Below are 16,745 nucleotides of genomic sequence, written 5' to 3'. Positions count from 1 at the left end.
AAATCCAAAAGTTTCTTTATTCAATAAAAAAATATAAAATAGGTATTTAGATCAGTCACTGTACGTATGCTAGAAATATAATAAAGTTGAAAGATCCTACCCTACTCATCTTACTAGCACCATCCTGGACAGACATAATATATAATAGAACAAATTAAACATGTTAGGTATTGTAATGTACGAGTAATAGGCATTCAATGATTAAGGGCCTGATACCAGTGCCCTTAATTGAGAACAATAGAACACCGAAGTTCCATTCAAAATTCTTGATCAGGACGAGGTTAAATATATCGTCGACACTGTAAACTAGCAATTCGCTGAGACATATAAGGTCCAGCAATGGTCCAATGTAGGTATATCTCAGGCGGTTGGTGAAGAATTGGTTGGTTGGAAGTTGGTAAAGAATTTTCTAGTAGAAGATACCTGACTTCTGGTCTACAAGTAGTTGATATATTATATTTTTTCTTACGTAACATAACACAAATCAGCTTCATTAAGCCAAGCTTGTACTTAACCGTAGTAACTTCTTACCAACTGGCTCAGTTAATCGATAGACCTATTAAAAGTGTAGCTGGTAGTGTGATGATGAGTTACTATCTAGACCGGGTCAGAAAAGCGCAGGGTTTTGAGGAGAGTGGATCTCATCTCCGGCGTTTGCTTCTTGTTGTGCGCCCAAAGTCTCTTTGAACAATTGGATACGCGCCTGCAATAAATAACAGGAATGAATGGTTACACACACACAGCTGAATTAAACACATTTCATAAAAAGGTTTCTGTGGGCAACACAATGAAAGTAAACGACTCCAGTGCATATAGGTATATGTCACAATTTTCTTTTTAGAGTCACAAATACTGAAGAAATGTATCCCGCTTATAACGATCATTTGCATCAGATCCAGTCGGCGATGTTTGGCGTCTACCAGGAGAGAAAACTTCTGGGTCCAAGCAGTCACTGTTCCCAAGCAAGAACTGAACTAAGTCGCGAGTCACCAGTCTGCTGACTATCGCGATGAACTGCATCAGGTCTATCTGGCGATGCTTGCCGTCCACCAGGAGAGAGAAAACCCGGATCCAAGCAGTCTTTGTTCCCAATCGACGTGAACAGAACTCACTCGCGAGCCACCAGCCTGCTGGCTATGACGATCATCTGCATCAGGTCCATCTGGCGATGCTTGGCGTCCACCACGCGGCAGAACTCCTGAATCAACCAGGAACCGCCACTGCCGCGGAAGGACCTGTAGTCTGAAATCGATCAGATTTAAATCACATTTGAGAAATACTAAACGTTTGTTATATTTTATTTTTTCATGCTAGTTCATTACAAATTGCGTCATAGGCAATAAGGTGCATCCAGTTAACTTTTGTGGAGCAACTGTGGAGAAAGAATGTGCAACAGTAAGTAACTAGGTATGTTACCTATTGGTAACGTGTTGATCCATAAAAGGCAACTGCGGTGTGGATGCACCTTTACATGCATACGGTAGCGTGCGGAATATCAACCGGCAGCGCTAAAAGTGAGTACAAGGCAGTCGATAGTTAACAGACCACTGTAGCCAGTGGTCCTCCAAAAAGTATCCGCTCAACGAGGGTGCGGAGTGTTAGGGTCGGCAACGCGCATGTGACTCCTCTGGAGCGCATGTGGATGGTGTACATAGGCTACGGACACTGCTTACCATCAGGCGGGCCGTATGTTTGTTTGCCACCGACGTAGTATAAAAAAAGTATAAGTTTTCACTGCGTAAGACTGACAATAAGCAACACAGGATTGAATAGTCACCGAGTACTGCAAGGTTAGAAGGTTACTGTGACCTACCTTCCACAGAGGAACGCAGCACAAGCGTGTCAACGTGCGAAGGCAGCAGCAACACTTCCCCATTCCCGTCCAGGTGCACCTTGCCCGCGTCCACCAGCAACCCGCGGCATGCCTGCACGATCAGTAGCTTTGGCTTCCCCACCTGCAAATAAACTACGTTTCAATCTGGGACATAATAATACGTTTACAGTACATATGGTGCTACTTTATAGCACTAGTGCGAAAATTAGCATATTACGTTACTGTGTCGAACATTTAAAGGGCCATATGTACTGTAAAACGTTGTACGATACATGTGCGAATAGATATTTCGCAACTCGTGTCGATTTAAAACACTCCCTTCGGTCGTGTCTTAATTTATCGCCACTCGTTTCGAATTTCCTATTTTTCGCACTTGTATCGTAATGTACTATTAATTCTATTGAGAACACCAATCGAAAATGACTGTATAGTGCCAGCTGCAACACTTTGCAACCCGTGTATTCTGAACGGATGTTCTAGAAACGTTTTGGATTGCATTGACAAAAGCTTGAATAAATACGTGTAGGTAGGTACAGGTACCCTATAAAAAAAAGCAACATAAATAAATAAAATATATAGTCGTTGTTAGGTACTGACCAGGCCAGGCGCATGGTCTTGCAGCTTGCTGACGATGTCTGCCAGGTTGAAGGACTTGTCGCGTGCGAACAGCCGGCCGCCACCCAAGCCGTGAGTGAGGATACACACGCAAACGCAGGACGTGTCTTTGTGATCCTGCTTGCAAACTGAGGGAAAAGTACAAGTGTGGGCTAAACTAGTCACAATACACTCGAAAAATTTGGGTTTCCAGTTAGGAAAAACTATTTCAAGTAATGCCTTTTTAACATTATATTTTTTGTACAAGTATAATAATGACCCAGTTTTCTAAAAATAGGACGTAGAGTTTCCACAAAATAAATGGCGCCGTACAGCGCCGTGTTTAGCTGTCAAACTCGGGCATGATTTTTTTAAACTATCAAGTAAAATCTATACAATAAGCACTCACAATCGTCCATGATGCAAAGAATCTCATCGTGAGTTCTATCGTGGTATGGTGTGACGTCAAAGTTCAGGTTTTCGCCGGTTTTAGTGAGAGCTTCCACGTCGCGATACGTGCCGTTGCGCGTCCCTGGCTTTTTTCTGGAACATTAAAGAAAAAGCGCCATTTTAGTTAAACGCAAGAAGGTTACTCATACATATTAGGATATATCGGATTCTACGGATGTGAAAGAAGAAGGTTTCAAAAAAGTTGAAAAAGTTCGCGGAATTTTCCTGAAAGTTTTAATAGGAAATGAAGGAAACTTCCATTTGGAATTGGAAAATTTCGATTCCTACACTTGAACATAGGAAAATTCCGATTTTTCCAAGAGGAACTTTTACAATTTTGTTAACTTTCCCACGGCACGTTAGTATCGGATGACGACGGCACCAGTGGGAAATAAATAAACAAATGTTTGGGGACAACAAACTAAGCAAAGCTTGTACTATGGGTACTAGGCGACGATATATATACGTATATAGATAAATACATACTTCTAAGTATATACATAGCTAGCACCCATGACTCAGGAACAAATATCTGTGTTCATCACACAAATAAATGCCCTTACCAGGATTCGTAGGTGAGATCACTATACCCACTAGGCCAGACCGAATAGACAGAATAGGCGTAAAGAAAATGGGGTACCGTCGAGTTTCGTATCTTCGCCTGGATTTTGACACTTTTCCCAAAAAATCTTTCAAATTTGAAAGCATTTTAGTGCGTTATGGCAAAAAAACGTTTTTTAGTACTCCTGACTATCTGTATATACCACTAAAGCTTTGAATTTAATTGGTTAACTTGGTAATAAATGGCCACGAAGGCAATAGGCGAAGTATGGGTATTTTTCCCAATCTTCGCCTATGGCATGCCTTACCGCTAATAATAAACTTTTCTGTGACTTATGCATGTTAAGTGTTATCTCCTTGGAATGTGTTAATATACTATGAACCTTAACTACACCAGACTAGGCATATTTTTTAAAAACGGTGTGGTAGGCGAAGTTTGGTACCAGACTGAAGTTGTTTACATACATTTTCTATAATGAAGCTAGGGCTGCCAAAAATTAACCAACATGCCAAATAAAGGGGAGTAATGGTTTATAAGTAAAAAAATATTTTTTTAATAAAATTGTTTCATATTTAATCAAAAAAATTATCTTTTTTCGCTTATTATTATGATAGTAATTGAGATCAAATCAACCTTATTATTCAAAGTTAGACATAAAAAATATCTACTCAACATCGGCAAGAGTAGAGACAAACATTCGCATATACTCATATAGCGTAAACTAAAATATTTAACTTCTTAAGAGCCCTTAATCCTTGGAGCGTTCTCCGATTTCACGAAATAACGCTCGATAGATGGCGTTGGCGCTCGGTACGCGAGCGCCGGCAACGCGACGCGCGTTTCAATGCAGACTAGAATAATCTTGATAGTTTTCAATATAATTTCAAGCAACATTAATTTTAGTGTCATATGATATCATATGGGCACTCTTTATTTTATTGTATATGCACAGTAGTTTTTTTTTTTTATGTACACTACTACTAAGTGTACAGACTACAGAGTGTACTATAACCCTTGCTCTTTATTCTGTCTCTTTCACACCAATGGAAAATGAAGAAGTTACTAAATGACTGCAGGTATAAATAAAGTATATTAGTGCGATAGAGAGACAGATAGTGTTTCGTTGTCGTATCGTAAACGATTGGCATGTTGGCCACACACTTGCTTAGTGCCTAGCCAAAATACCAATCGTTTGCGTATATTAGTACGATAGAGAGAGAGTAGTGTTTCGTTGTCGTATCGTAAACGATTGGCATGTTGGCTACGCACCCATGATACCTAGCCAAGAAGCCAATCGATTGCGCATATTAGTGCGATAGAGAGACAGATAGTGTTTCCTTGTCGTATCGTAAACGTTTGGCATGTTGGCTACGCACCCATGCTGCCCAGCCAAGATGCCAATCGTTTGTGCATATTAGTACGAGAGAGAGACAGATAGTGTTTCGTTGTCGTATCGATTGGCATGGTGGCTACGCACCCATGCTGCGTAGTCAAGATGCCAATCGTTTGCGCACATTAGTTCTATAGAGTTTCAGTGTTATTTGAAATCACGTTAGGGTTTGTATTATTATTTTTGACCCGAATGAAGTCCATCCAGGTTCTTATGATGGAGTCAGGAGTTGGTCACCAGAACTCCTAATCTACTCATTATAATTCCATCGTGCTTGGGCTCAAAAGATTTGCCCTGACGAACACCATCGATCTAGATGAGGTCCAGGGTCTCATGACGGAGTCAGGAGTTGGTCTTTTTATTGCGTTTGCACTACGAATAACAATAATAGTACCGACTTTGGCTTACACGTAAAATAAGTAATAACATATCAATTTTGCGACAGCTATACAGAATATGGCCATTTTGTTGGCATTAAATAGTATTCAACAAAATCTATCATTCTAAAATCATGTTAAGTACTAAGGTCTTCAACAGGAACTGTATAAAGGCATTTCGGTTATATTTTCTTTAATAAATTTCCATTAACACTTACATAATAATTAAGTCTTAAATCTCAGTCAGCTTTTTTTAAACTTTATATCAACACTTAAATAATAATTAAGTCTCAACTTTCAATCAACTTGTAATAGACATAAAAACCAATAGGTAGGTAGGTACTTTTATTTGGAAACTACTGTAAATTGTATTTACTTAAATTGATATTATTGAATACAATTTGTCCCCGTCGAGAAATTTTTGGTTCGGGCAATATTAAAAGAATGTCATATAAATGCTTCATAGTACATGCAGATGTCAACTCTTGGGTAGAAAAATACGAATCCTGTATTAAATTTCGATTCTTTCACTTTCCTCACGAATTTGATTTCGGGGACGTTACCTTTCATAGTTATTACTTTTCCTACAAAATGCTTTACACTCTTTTTGGTTACGAACTTTGCCAAAACCCAGGAGCCTGTATTTAATTTCTTATCGTCCTCTATGAGATACCCAATATCAGAAATTCCGAAAGGTATCGGCGGTTCTAAATTTTCTTCTTCTTGTTGTAAATACGCCGCGATATAATCGTCCATTGTCCCATATTCGGAATCATCCGTAATCTAATCTACTTATTGACTTTCCTCCAAATTGTTAAAGCCATTTCCGAAAAACCAAACACAAGAAAATATTTAAATTTGGAAACAATTAAGTAATGTCATCCACCAATTAATGTGGTACTACAAATTTGACAACCCTAGGTGTAGGCGAAATTTGGCAATAAGACGGACGCAAAGTACCCTCACCATTGTTTTATCCACTTGTGACTTCTAAATGTAAGCTAGCCATTAAATACTAGTTTCATTTGAAAAACAAATAGTTATAGGATATAATCATCTAAAAAGTTTAACATTACCTGGTCCGTATCACTGTTTAAAACTTAAGTTAAGAGCAATTCCTAGCTGAGCAACTTTTCAAATCTCGAATTTTTGAAGCTATGTTTCTGTCGCGCTGCGATGGGCGGGAGCGGGAGCTATCTAAGTGTGAGTGCGCACACACAGACGCGAGACTCGAGCGCTCGCTCATTGCGCGCCGTTGCGTCGACATGTCGACGTCGCCCGCGAGCCGGACGGAATTCATCCTGCGCTGCCCGAAGCAAGTTGTTTTTGGTCTCATATCACGATCTCATATTTTGATCACATAATATTGTTTTTCATTTTTATTAGGGTTCCGTAGCCAAATGGCAAAAAACGGAACCCTTATAGATTCGTCATGTCCGTCTGTCTGTCCGATTCTGTCACAGCCACTTTTTTCCGAAACTATAAGAGCTGTACTGTTCAAACTTAGTAAGTGGATGTATTCTATGAACCGCATTAAGATGTTCACACAAAAATAGAAAAAAAAACAATAAATTTTTGGGGTTCCCCATACTTAGAACTGAAACTCAAAAAAACTTTTTTCATCAAACCCATACGTGTAGGGTATCTATGGATAGGTCTTCAAAAATGATATTGAGGTTTCTAATATCATTTTTTTCTAAAATGAATAGTTTGCGCGAGAGACACTTCCAAAGTGGTAAAATGTGTCCCCCCCCCCCCCTGTAACTTCTAAAATAACTGAATGAAAAATAAAAAAAAAAAAGATATACATTGTCATGCAAACTTCCACCGAAAATTGGTTTGAACGAGATCTAGTAAGTAGTTTTTTTTTAATACGTCATAAAATTAAAAAAAAAATTTTTTTTTCATCAAACCCATACGTGTGGGGTATCTATGGATAGGTCTTCAAAAATGATATTTAGGTTTCTAAAATCATTTTTTTCTAAACTGAATAGTTTGCGCGAGAGACACTTCCAAAGTGAAAAAATGTGTGTCCCCCCCCCCCCCCCCCTGTAACTTCTAAAATAACAGAATGAAAAATCTAAAAAAAATATATCATATACATTACACCATGCAAACTTCCACCGAAAATTGGTTTGAACGAGATCTAGTGAGTAGTTTTTTTTTTATACGTCATAAAATATAAAAAAAAAATTTTTTTCATCAAACCCATACGTGTGGGGTATCTATACGTGGGGGGATAGGTCTTCAAAAATGATATTTAGGTTCCTAATATAATTTTTTTCTAAACTGAATAGTTTGCGCGAAAGACACTTCCAAAGTGGTAAAATGTGTGTCCAAAGTGGTAAAATGTTGAACAAGATCTAGTAAGTAGATTTTTTTTAATACGTCTTAAATGGTACGGAACCCTTCATGCGCGAGTCCGACTCGCACTTGGCCGCTTTTTATATTATACTGTATCTATTAATTACCATATAGGTAAAAACTGCAAAAAAGAATGATGTCCCTGCTTCGGTCGTCGTCGTACAGTCAAGTGCAAAAATATGTATCGAAAGAATCTTCTCATAAATATGGTACTACGCTCTTATTACACTGGTATAAGATGCTATGAGACATATTTTTGAGTAAGATGTGTACACCCATATTTTTACACTTGACTGTACCTATCCGTGACAGTAAGTTGGGTATGATCATGATGTGTTGTGAAATTTTGTAAGTAGGTATAAATATATGGTTAAACTACAATCTATTTAACTTGTAGTACGATGGGGCTAAACTTGGGTCGCCTTATTGAAGAACGTATCGCAATGACAATCTGAGTAAAGTATGTTGGGGTAATGCCGGACAATTTTGGGACCAATTGAGAGAACTCGTAAAAAAACGTTTATTCAAGATCTCAGCACATGACAGATTCTTGAAGTACGGAGCAAATCGTTAAATAATAACCGTAGATTCGGCCTGAATTTTGGTAATCTTCAATATAGAACGGTTTCAGTTTTGTACCTGTGTAAAGATGAGACATACTTTTTTTAGGGTAACGAGTGTTTTGCCATCAAGGGAGAACATCGGATGGTGAAAAAAAGTTGCTTCTAATGGAAAGAGAATAAGATATCACAAAGAAATAGGTCCGGTTTCTACCCTTCTCAAATGTATATAAATTGTAGCCACCAATAATTACAAACTTAAAAGTTGTCATCGAAAGTTTTTATTTCGTATTTTTGAATCCGATCTTAACCCTGATACAAAAATTGGTAAAATTGTGGCTCTCAAACTTTGATACCTATGTCAGAAGGAAATTGTGGCTCTCAAACTTTGATACCTAATATAAGGCAATTTGATATGTAAACAATGTGCTAAGAAACCTCTTATTGTAAGGTTTACCCGAAGTAATAAAATAAGAAAAACGACTAAAATAATAGATAGGTTTCGAAGTTTTGACAATTTAAGATCTCGTGAACTGTACAGGTTTAGTGAAAGTGTAAATGTATTGTTTATTGACTCCACGACGCCCAGTTCGGGTTTAGGTCAGGTCTATCAACCGAGGCTGCGGTTCTGTGCCTCAAGCATACTGTCCGATATTACACAGATCGTAGAACACCGGTCTATGCATGCTTCTTGGACTTATCCAAGGCATTCGACCTGGTGTCCTACGATCTCCTATGGAAGAAGCTAAACCAAGCGGCGGTACCTGGAGAGCTGGTTGAGCTATTTAAATATTGGTACAGTAACCAGAGTAACAGGATAAGATGGGCGGGTTCGCTGTCTGACTCTTACAAATTGCAGTGCGGTGTGAGACAGGGAGGCCTAACTTCGCCAAGGCTGTTCTGCCTATATATGGATCACCTGATTCAGGAGCTCAGCGGCACTCGAGCGGGCTGTTCAGTCGGAGGACAGTGCTTCAATAACATCAGCTACGCTGATGATATGGTGCTGCTTAGCCCTTCGGTTTGCGCACTTAATAATTTACTGGCCATATGTGAAAGATACGCGGAGGTACATGGCCTCAGGTACAATTCTAGTAAGACTGAGTTACTAATTTTCAAAGCCGGCACTAAAACATACAGCATAGTTCCACCAGTCATGTTAGGAGGCGTTCAGTTGAAATTAGTAACACAGTTTAAGTACCTGGGGCATTGGGTCACTGCGTCTCAAAATGATGACATGGACGTTGAGAGGGAGCGCAGGGCTCTATCAGTGAGAGGCAACATGTTGATCCGCAGGTTTGCAAAATGCACAACAAGTGTTAAAATAACCTTGTTCAGATCTTATTGCCAAACTTTTTACACTTGCAGCCTGTGGATCAACTGCACGAAAAAAGCCTATAGTGCGCTGCGCGTCCTCTACAATAACGCGTTCAGGATGCTGATGGGGCTGCCACGGTACTGCAGTGCGTCGGGGATGTTCGCGGAGGCATACACGGACGATTTTCATGCCATTATGCGCAAACGCGTCGCGTCCCTGATGCGTCGTGTTCGTGGTAGCCCCAACGGGCTCTTGAGCGCGGTCGCAGGGGCCCATGACAGCCCGATATTTGGCCACTGGGCGAAATCTCACGCGCCACATGCCAACTACGACAAGTAATTAGTTTAATATAATGTGATTGATAATTTTAATTTAATTTAATTTAATTTATTTGATAATTTTAATGTAATTTAATTGATAATTTTGATTTAATGAAATGAATAATGTTAATTTAATTTATCCGTATTTTTAATTTAATTTAATTCATATTTTTATTTTATTTTTTGTAATTTATATGTAAATATTTTGATTGTTTTACCTATGGATATTGTCCGAAATAAATGCTTTTTATTTTATTTTATTTATTGAAAGGAATGTACTGGAAGATATTACGTGCTTAAGTAGGAGGGACAAAAATCGAAATAAAAAAATAATCGTGCCCAGTCATTTTTAATGAAGGTCGCCAAAAAAATAAGAATCAAACTTAGAAATCAAAAAGACTAAGTAGTTCTTTAAAAAGGTCAAGGTCACTGAGAGCCCATCTTGAAGTATGGAAAATAAGTAAAATTGCGATTTTGTTGGTATAATTTTGAAATTATATATTTAGTTGATATACAATCTTTTTTTTTATAAAATGTAAGGATCGTATGTAAAGAGTAAAGTAAATATATAGGAAAAGGGAGCCCTCTTGAAGCATTTTAAGGAAACTAATTTCGAAGCCCTATCTCTATTTTGTATCCGAAACTAGCTATGTATGTATGCGTGCACATCTACATATGCATCTGTATGTGTAGGTACTTTATTGCAAAAAATTGCTCATTTGCTATCTATTTTACTCGATTTTGTTATAAAATTCAACATGTATCATCATCCCTATACAATATAAATAATCTTTATTGCACACCTCAATAAAAGAAAACAATACAAAAGAAAACAGAAACATAAGCACAGGGAAACAACATGCGGTCTTATCGCTAAAAAGCGATCTCTTCCAGGCTACCTTTGAGTTGCGGAAATTAAAAAAATGACATTGTCCGTAAGTAGGTGTACATACACATACAATATACATACATACAAAATAGACTCCCAAAATCTCTTCCTTTTGATTTACCGTCGCGTTGGTAGTGGTACTGGATAAAAATAATGGTACGAAAGTGTGATCAAGAAAACAATAAATGTGATAATTAAGTAGGTCAGTAGGTAAATTGAAGAAAATTTAAAGTTTGACAATCACTGCTGTTTTTTAAATAGGTAAAGATCGGGTTGTTTCTCTCGGATATCGGTCTGCGGCAGTCCTAGGTCTGTTTTGATTGGATAGTTATATAAAAAATATCGAAAAAGAAATTATACATTAAAACAAACACAGTTTCGTCACAATACGCAAAATAAATTACAGGGCGAAGATCGGATAGAAGAAAAAAATTGCGAAAATATCTTGCTCCCTGTGATTGCGCATAGCACAAGCCCGACGCCCTGAGCGACGCGGGGACACTGGCAGTCGAGGCGCAATGAAATGGCATCTTACACAATGTTGCCAACATTAAAAAAATAAAGCCAAATTAGGGAGACATGAATGTCCTACGTTCTTCACCCGCATCCGGTATTTACCCAACATACCTACCTTAATCGTTGAACCGCCGCATTTCAAAATGGCCCTTATTTTGATATCGGCTAGCCGTATTGTAATACGGTGGATTATACAATACGACTGCGATACTTATATATAAATCCCCTCGTTAATGTAATTTCATTTTTGCTATCTAGTGGCAAACATCAAAGTAGTTATCTTTTACTTGTGACGCACAAGTCTGAGCAATGTAAAATACTATAAGTATTTCTAAAAAAAATTGCCTTAATTATTGTGATTATACGTAGTAAAAGAAATTGTGATTAATTGATTATTAAATGCAAAATGCTGTCGTTTTATTTAAAATAATGAAATAATTAGACCAGTTCCGAAAGTACCGGGAAATCCCTGTTCCTATTTCCACCAGTACCGAAAATCCCGGTTCTTTAAAACAGTACCGGTTCTGCAATCCCTAATAAGGATGTTATGCCCATCACTATTCCTTCTGTGTACGTATATTTATAAACTGTCTCCGCCTCCAATTCGTGCGATAAGGACAACTGCAGCTCGGACTAAAATTCACTCGCAAAAAACTCAAAAATCGAGGTTTCGCTCTCGACTGTTTCCTCCTCCAAAACGCAACTAATCATTATGAAATTTTGGAAATTGCAAGAGGATGAAATAATCTATGCCGCTATGTTTTGATTTTTTGGATATTTATTGTCATATTTGTATACTGTGCCTTTTTTTACAGCCAATTCAATTGAGCCGTTTTTGCGATTTTTGAGGCGCTGTAAGTTTCTTCAAAATAAAATAATCCAAAAAAGCAAAACATAGCGGCACAGATACTGATGATATTGATCTTATTTGAAAAAATCATTGCTCTAGGTTCAAAATCCAGGGAGGAAACAGTCGAGAGCGTTTGTATGGAAAAATCACCACTAGGAATTCCTCTTAAAACACTGGATTAAAAAAACGTCTCGTCGGTGTCGCGAAAAAACCTCACTGAACGTCAACTGTGTGAAGTTAGCCGCAGGTTGTTCGAAGAATGTTGACACCCATAAAAAATACTTTGTATTTAGCAGTTTTATGTAAGGCTTCCATTAGAAACATTTTGTTAATGGCAACTAATGTCAAACTAGGCGAAAATAGGTAGCACAGGCGAAGATAAGAAACTCGACGGTATACAATCATTAAATTATTGGTTATAAATGATATTCAATAATAATTTAAAGTATCTAGAGGATTTACACTAGTTATAGTAGGAGTTTTACGGTACCTTAGTTCTGGGTAATCATCATTGTACTCGAAATGGTTGAAGATGATCATCTTCCTTTCCCGTGACATGTCATAGTATTCGGGTTCTAAAGACATATCATCTTTGTCGGGGATTGGCCTGCGAACAACACAAAACAATAACTACAGATGCAAACTTACACGACTAGTTAAAGTATATAGATTGTTAACCAAGGGATGAAAGACCCTTATTTCTTTCACCCGCGGACAACACTCTATCTTTCATGAAATTCGAATACGAGGAAAGTCAAATACAAGTGTTATTTTTTTTTTAAATTAACCATTTAGGTAAAAGTATCGTTATTTATGGAATTGGGAGTTAAATATTAGAATGGAAATAAGGAAATTGTATAACAAATCAATTTTAAACCAAATTTCAAATACTTATCGTAAAAAGATGACAAAGTTCTAAGTACGTGGAAAGTGCCAAAAATATGAATAGCAATCTAGTAAGTTTATCGATTCGGAACCTCGATAGAAAAAAATCACAAACACAGGTCTAAAACGCACCACCACCACCACAAAGCAAAATGTATTATTACCTTTTTTGCACACAAGCTTAAAAATATGAAAATTACTTCTAAAAGTGCGCAATTTTATTTTTGATCGAGCTCATCGATTAGGTACTTACTTTTTTTGTTAAGACACGGCTAACGCAAAATTGCAGTTTTTATATTGAATTATTACACGTTTTAGTCAAGGGCTATCAAAGAATTTACTCGGAAATTAGGTATATTTGCGAGGGCAGACTCTGAACAAAACCGTAGAAGCTTATAGTTGGCTCGATAGAAAAAACTCACGAAAACATGTCTAATTTTCATTTATTTTCAATTTTATATCGTTACCCTTCGTATATAGCAATATAATTTTAGTATAAAATAGCTAGTGATATAGTCGAGGGATTTGATTTGACTAGCTAAATTCTATGCAGAAGTATACATTCAGAGTTATTGCGGTTTTGACGTGTAAAAGCCACGAAATCGCCAAATCTTCCGTGGCATGTTTCATCTGGCGCGCCAGTATTGGCGGAAGGTTAATTAGAATTGAAAATATTGAAAATTATACATTATAAATTGAACCGCAAACCGTAACGGATGGTTAATTTTCAATTCTGATTAACGTTCGGGCAACACTGTGGCGCGCCATATATAACATATCTTTTGTTTCTTTCTAATTTCCTGGCGTTACGCTCCCTATTAAAACTAACTAAAAATAACAATTCAAAACAATGATATCCCGGGAATCCCGGTTCGCGAACGCTCACGCACGCTCAGTGAGATACTTGGAGAGGAGAGCTTGAACTTACGGCGCCTTCTGCTGGATATAAATTTACGTGTGTTTAATAATGGTAGTGAAAACCTGAAAAAATAATAGTTACATTTGGTAACCGTTTAAGCGATATTCTATAAGAAGAGTATAGTTACTTATAATATGATTTGTCCACTTGCTTACTCTGCGATATGCACAAAATCAAGTGTGTGCATAAAAACCCCGTCCGTAGGTACTGTTGCAGTTCAATGAAAATCAGATTTGGCAAAAAAACGTACTTACCTATCCTAAATTCGTCTTAGTTAAATAGCTTTTAATCATACATCTTGGGGGGCGTCCATTAATCGCGTCATACGTTTTTGGCTTGTTTTAGACCCCCCCCCTCCCCCATGGTGATCTTTGGTGATATTTTCAGGACCCCCCCCCCCCATCCAATATGACGTGTATTTTTTTCGATAACTAAAGAACAGTTTTCTAACAAATGAACCTAAGTACACGTGAAGGATAATAAGGGCGGAAAACTATTATTTTTATTTTATTGACTATAATACAGTATAGCACAGATGAAAAAAAAATACACGTGATAAGTGTCCATACCCCCCCGTCCCCTGTGGTGATCATTGGTGATTTTTTGCTGACCCCCTCCCCCCCCCCCTATACAATATGACGCGATTAATGGACGCCCCCTTGTATTTTCTTTTATTTGGTACTTTCACAGTGCCTTGGTTTTACTGTAAGACTGTGTTGCTTATTAGATCGATAAAATAAAATAATTCCAATAGAATTTTTATTTATTTACTTCATGTTCACATATTTATACGCAGCTCCATTTCTTAGTAAAGGTATTGTTTTATAAAGTGTTGGTTGTTGGCACAGTCACAAGTGGCTAAACGGGCCGAGAGTGTACAAAATTATGTACACGCAATTCTCTGGATCAGAAAGTTATATTCACCACCCATTTTGAACACCTCTTCACATGTGTACTGTATGCTGTATATAATGAGTTTAGAAAAGAAAACCTTCTGAATATTTTTTTCTAAGTACAAAACTTCCATGCTTTCGCCTTCCTCTATCCGCCTAGAGACCTATAGAAAGGCCTTCCATTCTATTATATTTTGAATCTCTATATTGACAAATCAGAATTGTAATTAATTTGGCAAGTTTTAATTTGCGGGCGGCTAGAGGTTAATAAATAATAAATATAACGATAGTTTGAAGGCTACAATGCTACTATATTAACTTTCATTCGAAAAACTTATCTTCTTAATAAGATTTATTAACTTCTTTGTTTTCTTTTCTTCACGGGTTAAAATTGCACATTTCACACAGTTAATACAGCTAAGTAATATGTCATCTTGATTAAAATTTAGGTACTTACTCTGTATCTAATTCCTAATACCTAAAGGGAGAAAAATAACAATTAGGAAAAGGTCTTTAACCGCTGTTTGGTAGAGAATTACTGTTTTTATTTATCAAGCAGTACCTACAACTTACTTATAAGTACTTGTCGATATGAATTTACAATAACTAATGAAAAATAATCCACATCCATTATTATCACTATATTTTAACTTGTTCAAATTTTAAAGGAACTTGCCCTGCTCTCAATTAAAGACACTTTTAATACCTAATAAATAAGTACCACATAAAATATGTGTTATTTATTGAGGAAATTGGGCTGAAGAATTTATGATGCAATTCACTAGAAATCGGGACCAAAAGCCTTATCTCTCCTTTTTCTACAACCCTATACCATTGGGATACATATTTCACAAATATAATTTTTGCCACATCATTGAAATGCACTAGGTATAAGTGTTATAACAGCCACTAACCCGTCGATATCATCTTCTGGAATGTCACTAGAGTCAGCACCGTTTCCCGCCATCGTAAAAACCTTCAACGCGTGCGTTCGCCTTGGTTCACTTTACTGAAATGACGTGATTTTGGTGGCAATGGTGGCCGACTGGTCGTTCCGCCGGCGCGCGCGCAGACAGACGTTGAGGTCCGTCCAAGTCCTCCAACCAATCGCTCATCCGGTCGAAAAAGCATGAATCACTATGTATACGAGTGCACACATTCGCATTATGTTAATGTATTGTTTTATTTTGCGAGCTTCACACGAGATAATAAATACAAAGTTGGTTGCGTATTAAAATGATTATGCTATCAGTTGGCGTCGGGGTGTGGGATTAGGGTGACCAGATGTCCAGCATTTTACGGGATGTCCCGTATTTCTGGCAAGAATTTTTCATTGTCCCGTAATTTGGCGAAATCAATACGAGACAGTACAATGTCCTGTAATTTTTTGATTCAGTGGAATTTTATGATAAAAATACCTATTCGAACCATATTTTTTTTCTCGCGCAAATTGTTTCATTAATTTTACAGATTGTTTAATTGATTATACCAAATTTGAAAAGTATTAAAAAAAAATGATTTTTAATAAAAAAAACCGCCTGTTTAATGCAGTTGTACGGGTTGTACCGTAAAACCGGATCAGATCTGGTCACCCTATGTGGGATGTAGGTTAGTGAAGGTATAGGTTAGGTACCAGAATTCTTTCTACGGTGAAGATAAGTAGTTTTTAGGGTTCCGTTGCCATATGGCAAAAAAACGGAATTCCTTATGGATTCGTCATGTCTGTCTGTCTGTCCGTCCGTATGTCACAGCCACTTTTTTTCGAAACTATAAGAACTATATTCTGTGAACCGCATTAAGATTTTCACAAAAAAAAAACAATAACTTTTGGGGGTTCCTCATACTTAGAACTGAAACAAAAAAAATATTTTTTCATCAAACCCATACGTGTCATCTGTGGATAGGTCTTCAAAAATGATATTGAGGTTTCTAATATCATTTTTTTCTAAACTGAATAGTTGGCGCGAGAGACACTTCCAAAGTGGTAAAATGTGTCCCCCCCCCCCATGTAACTTCTAAAATAA

At 37.3% G+C, this 16,745-nt stretch overlaps 1 protein-coding gene across 2 annotated transcripts; it reads right to left on the bottom strand.

Annotated features, from left to right (window-relative positions):
- Positions 1–3: 3 nt before the first annotated feature.
- LOC133520114 (caspase-like) lies at positions 4–16,745 on the bottom strand. 2 transcript variants are annotated; one of them, XM_061854439.1, is made up of 7 exons: positions 15,636–16,745; positions 12,515–12,631; positions 2,838–2,971; positions 2,432–2,577; positions 1,814–1,955; positions 1,113–1,242; positions 4–703 (listed from the first exon to the last, which is right to left on the bottom strand). In XM_061854439.1, the coding sequence occupies exons 1-7, from the start codon at positions 15,686–15,688 to the stop codon at positions 598–600; spliced, it is 828 nt and encodes a 275-aa protein (XP_061710423.1). In that variant the 5' UTR covers positions 15,689–16,745; the 3' UTR covers positions 4–597. The 2 variants fall into 2 exon arrangements, with proteins under 2 accessions (XP_061710423.1, XP_061710424.1); XM_061854440.1 differs by lacking the exon at positions 15,636–16,745 and adding an exon at positions 15,179–15,624.

The sequence above is a fragment of the Cydia pomonella genome, chromosome 7 (assembly GCF_033807575.1).
Source record: "Cydia pomonella isolate Wapato2018A chromosome 7, ilCydPomo1, whole genome shotgun sequence".
Lineage (NCBI taxonomy): Eukaryota > Metazoa > Arthropoda > Insecta > Lepidoptera > Tortricidae > Cydia > Cydia pomonella.
The sequence above is the reverse complement of the archived record's forward strand: the minus strand, read 5'-3'. Positions and strand labels throughout refer to the sequence as shown.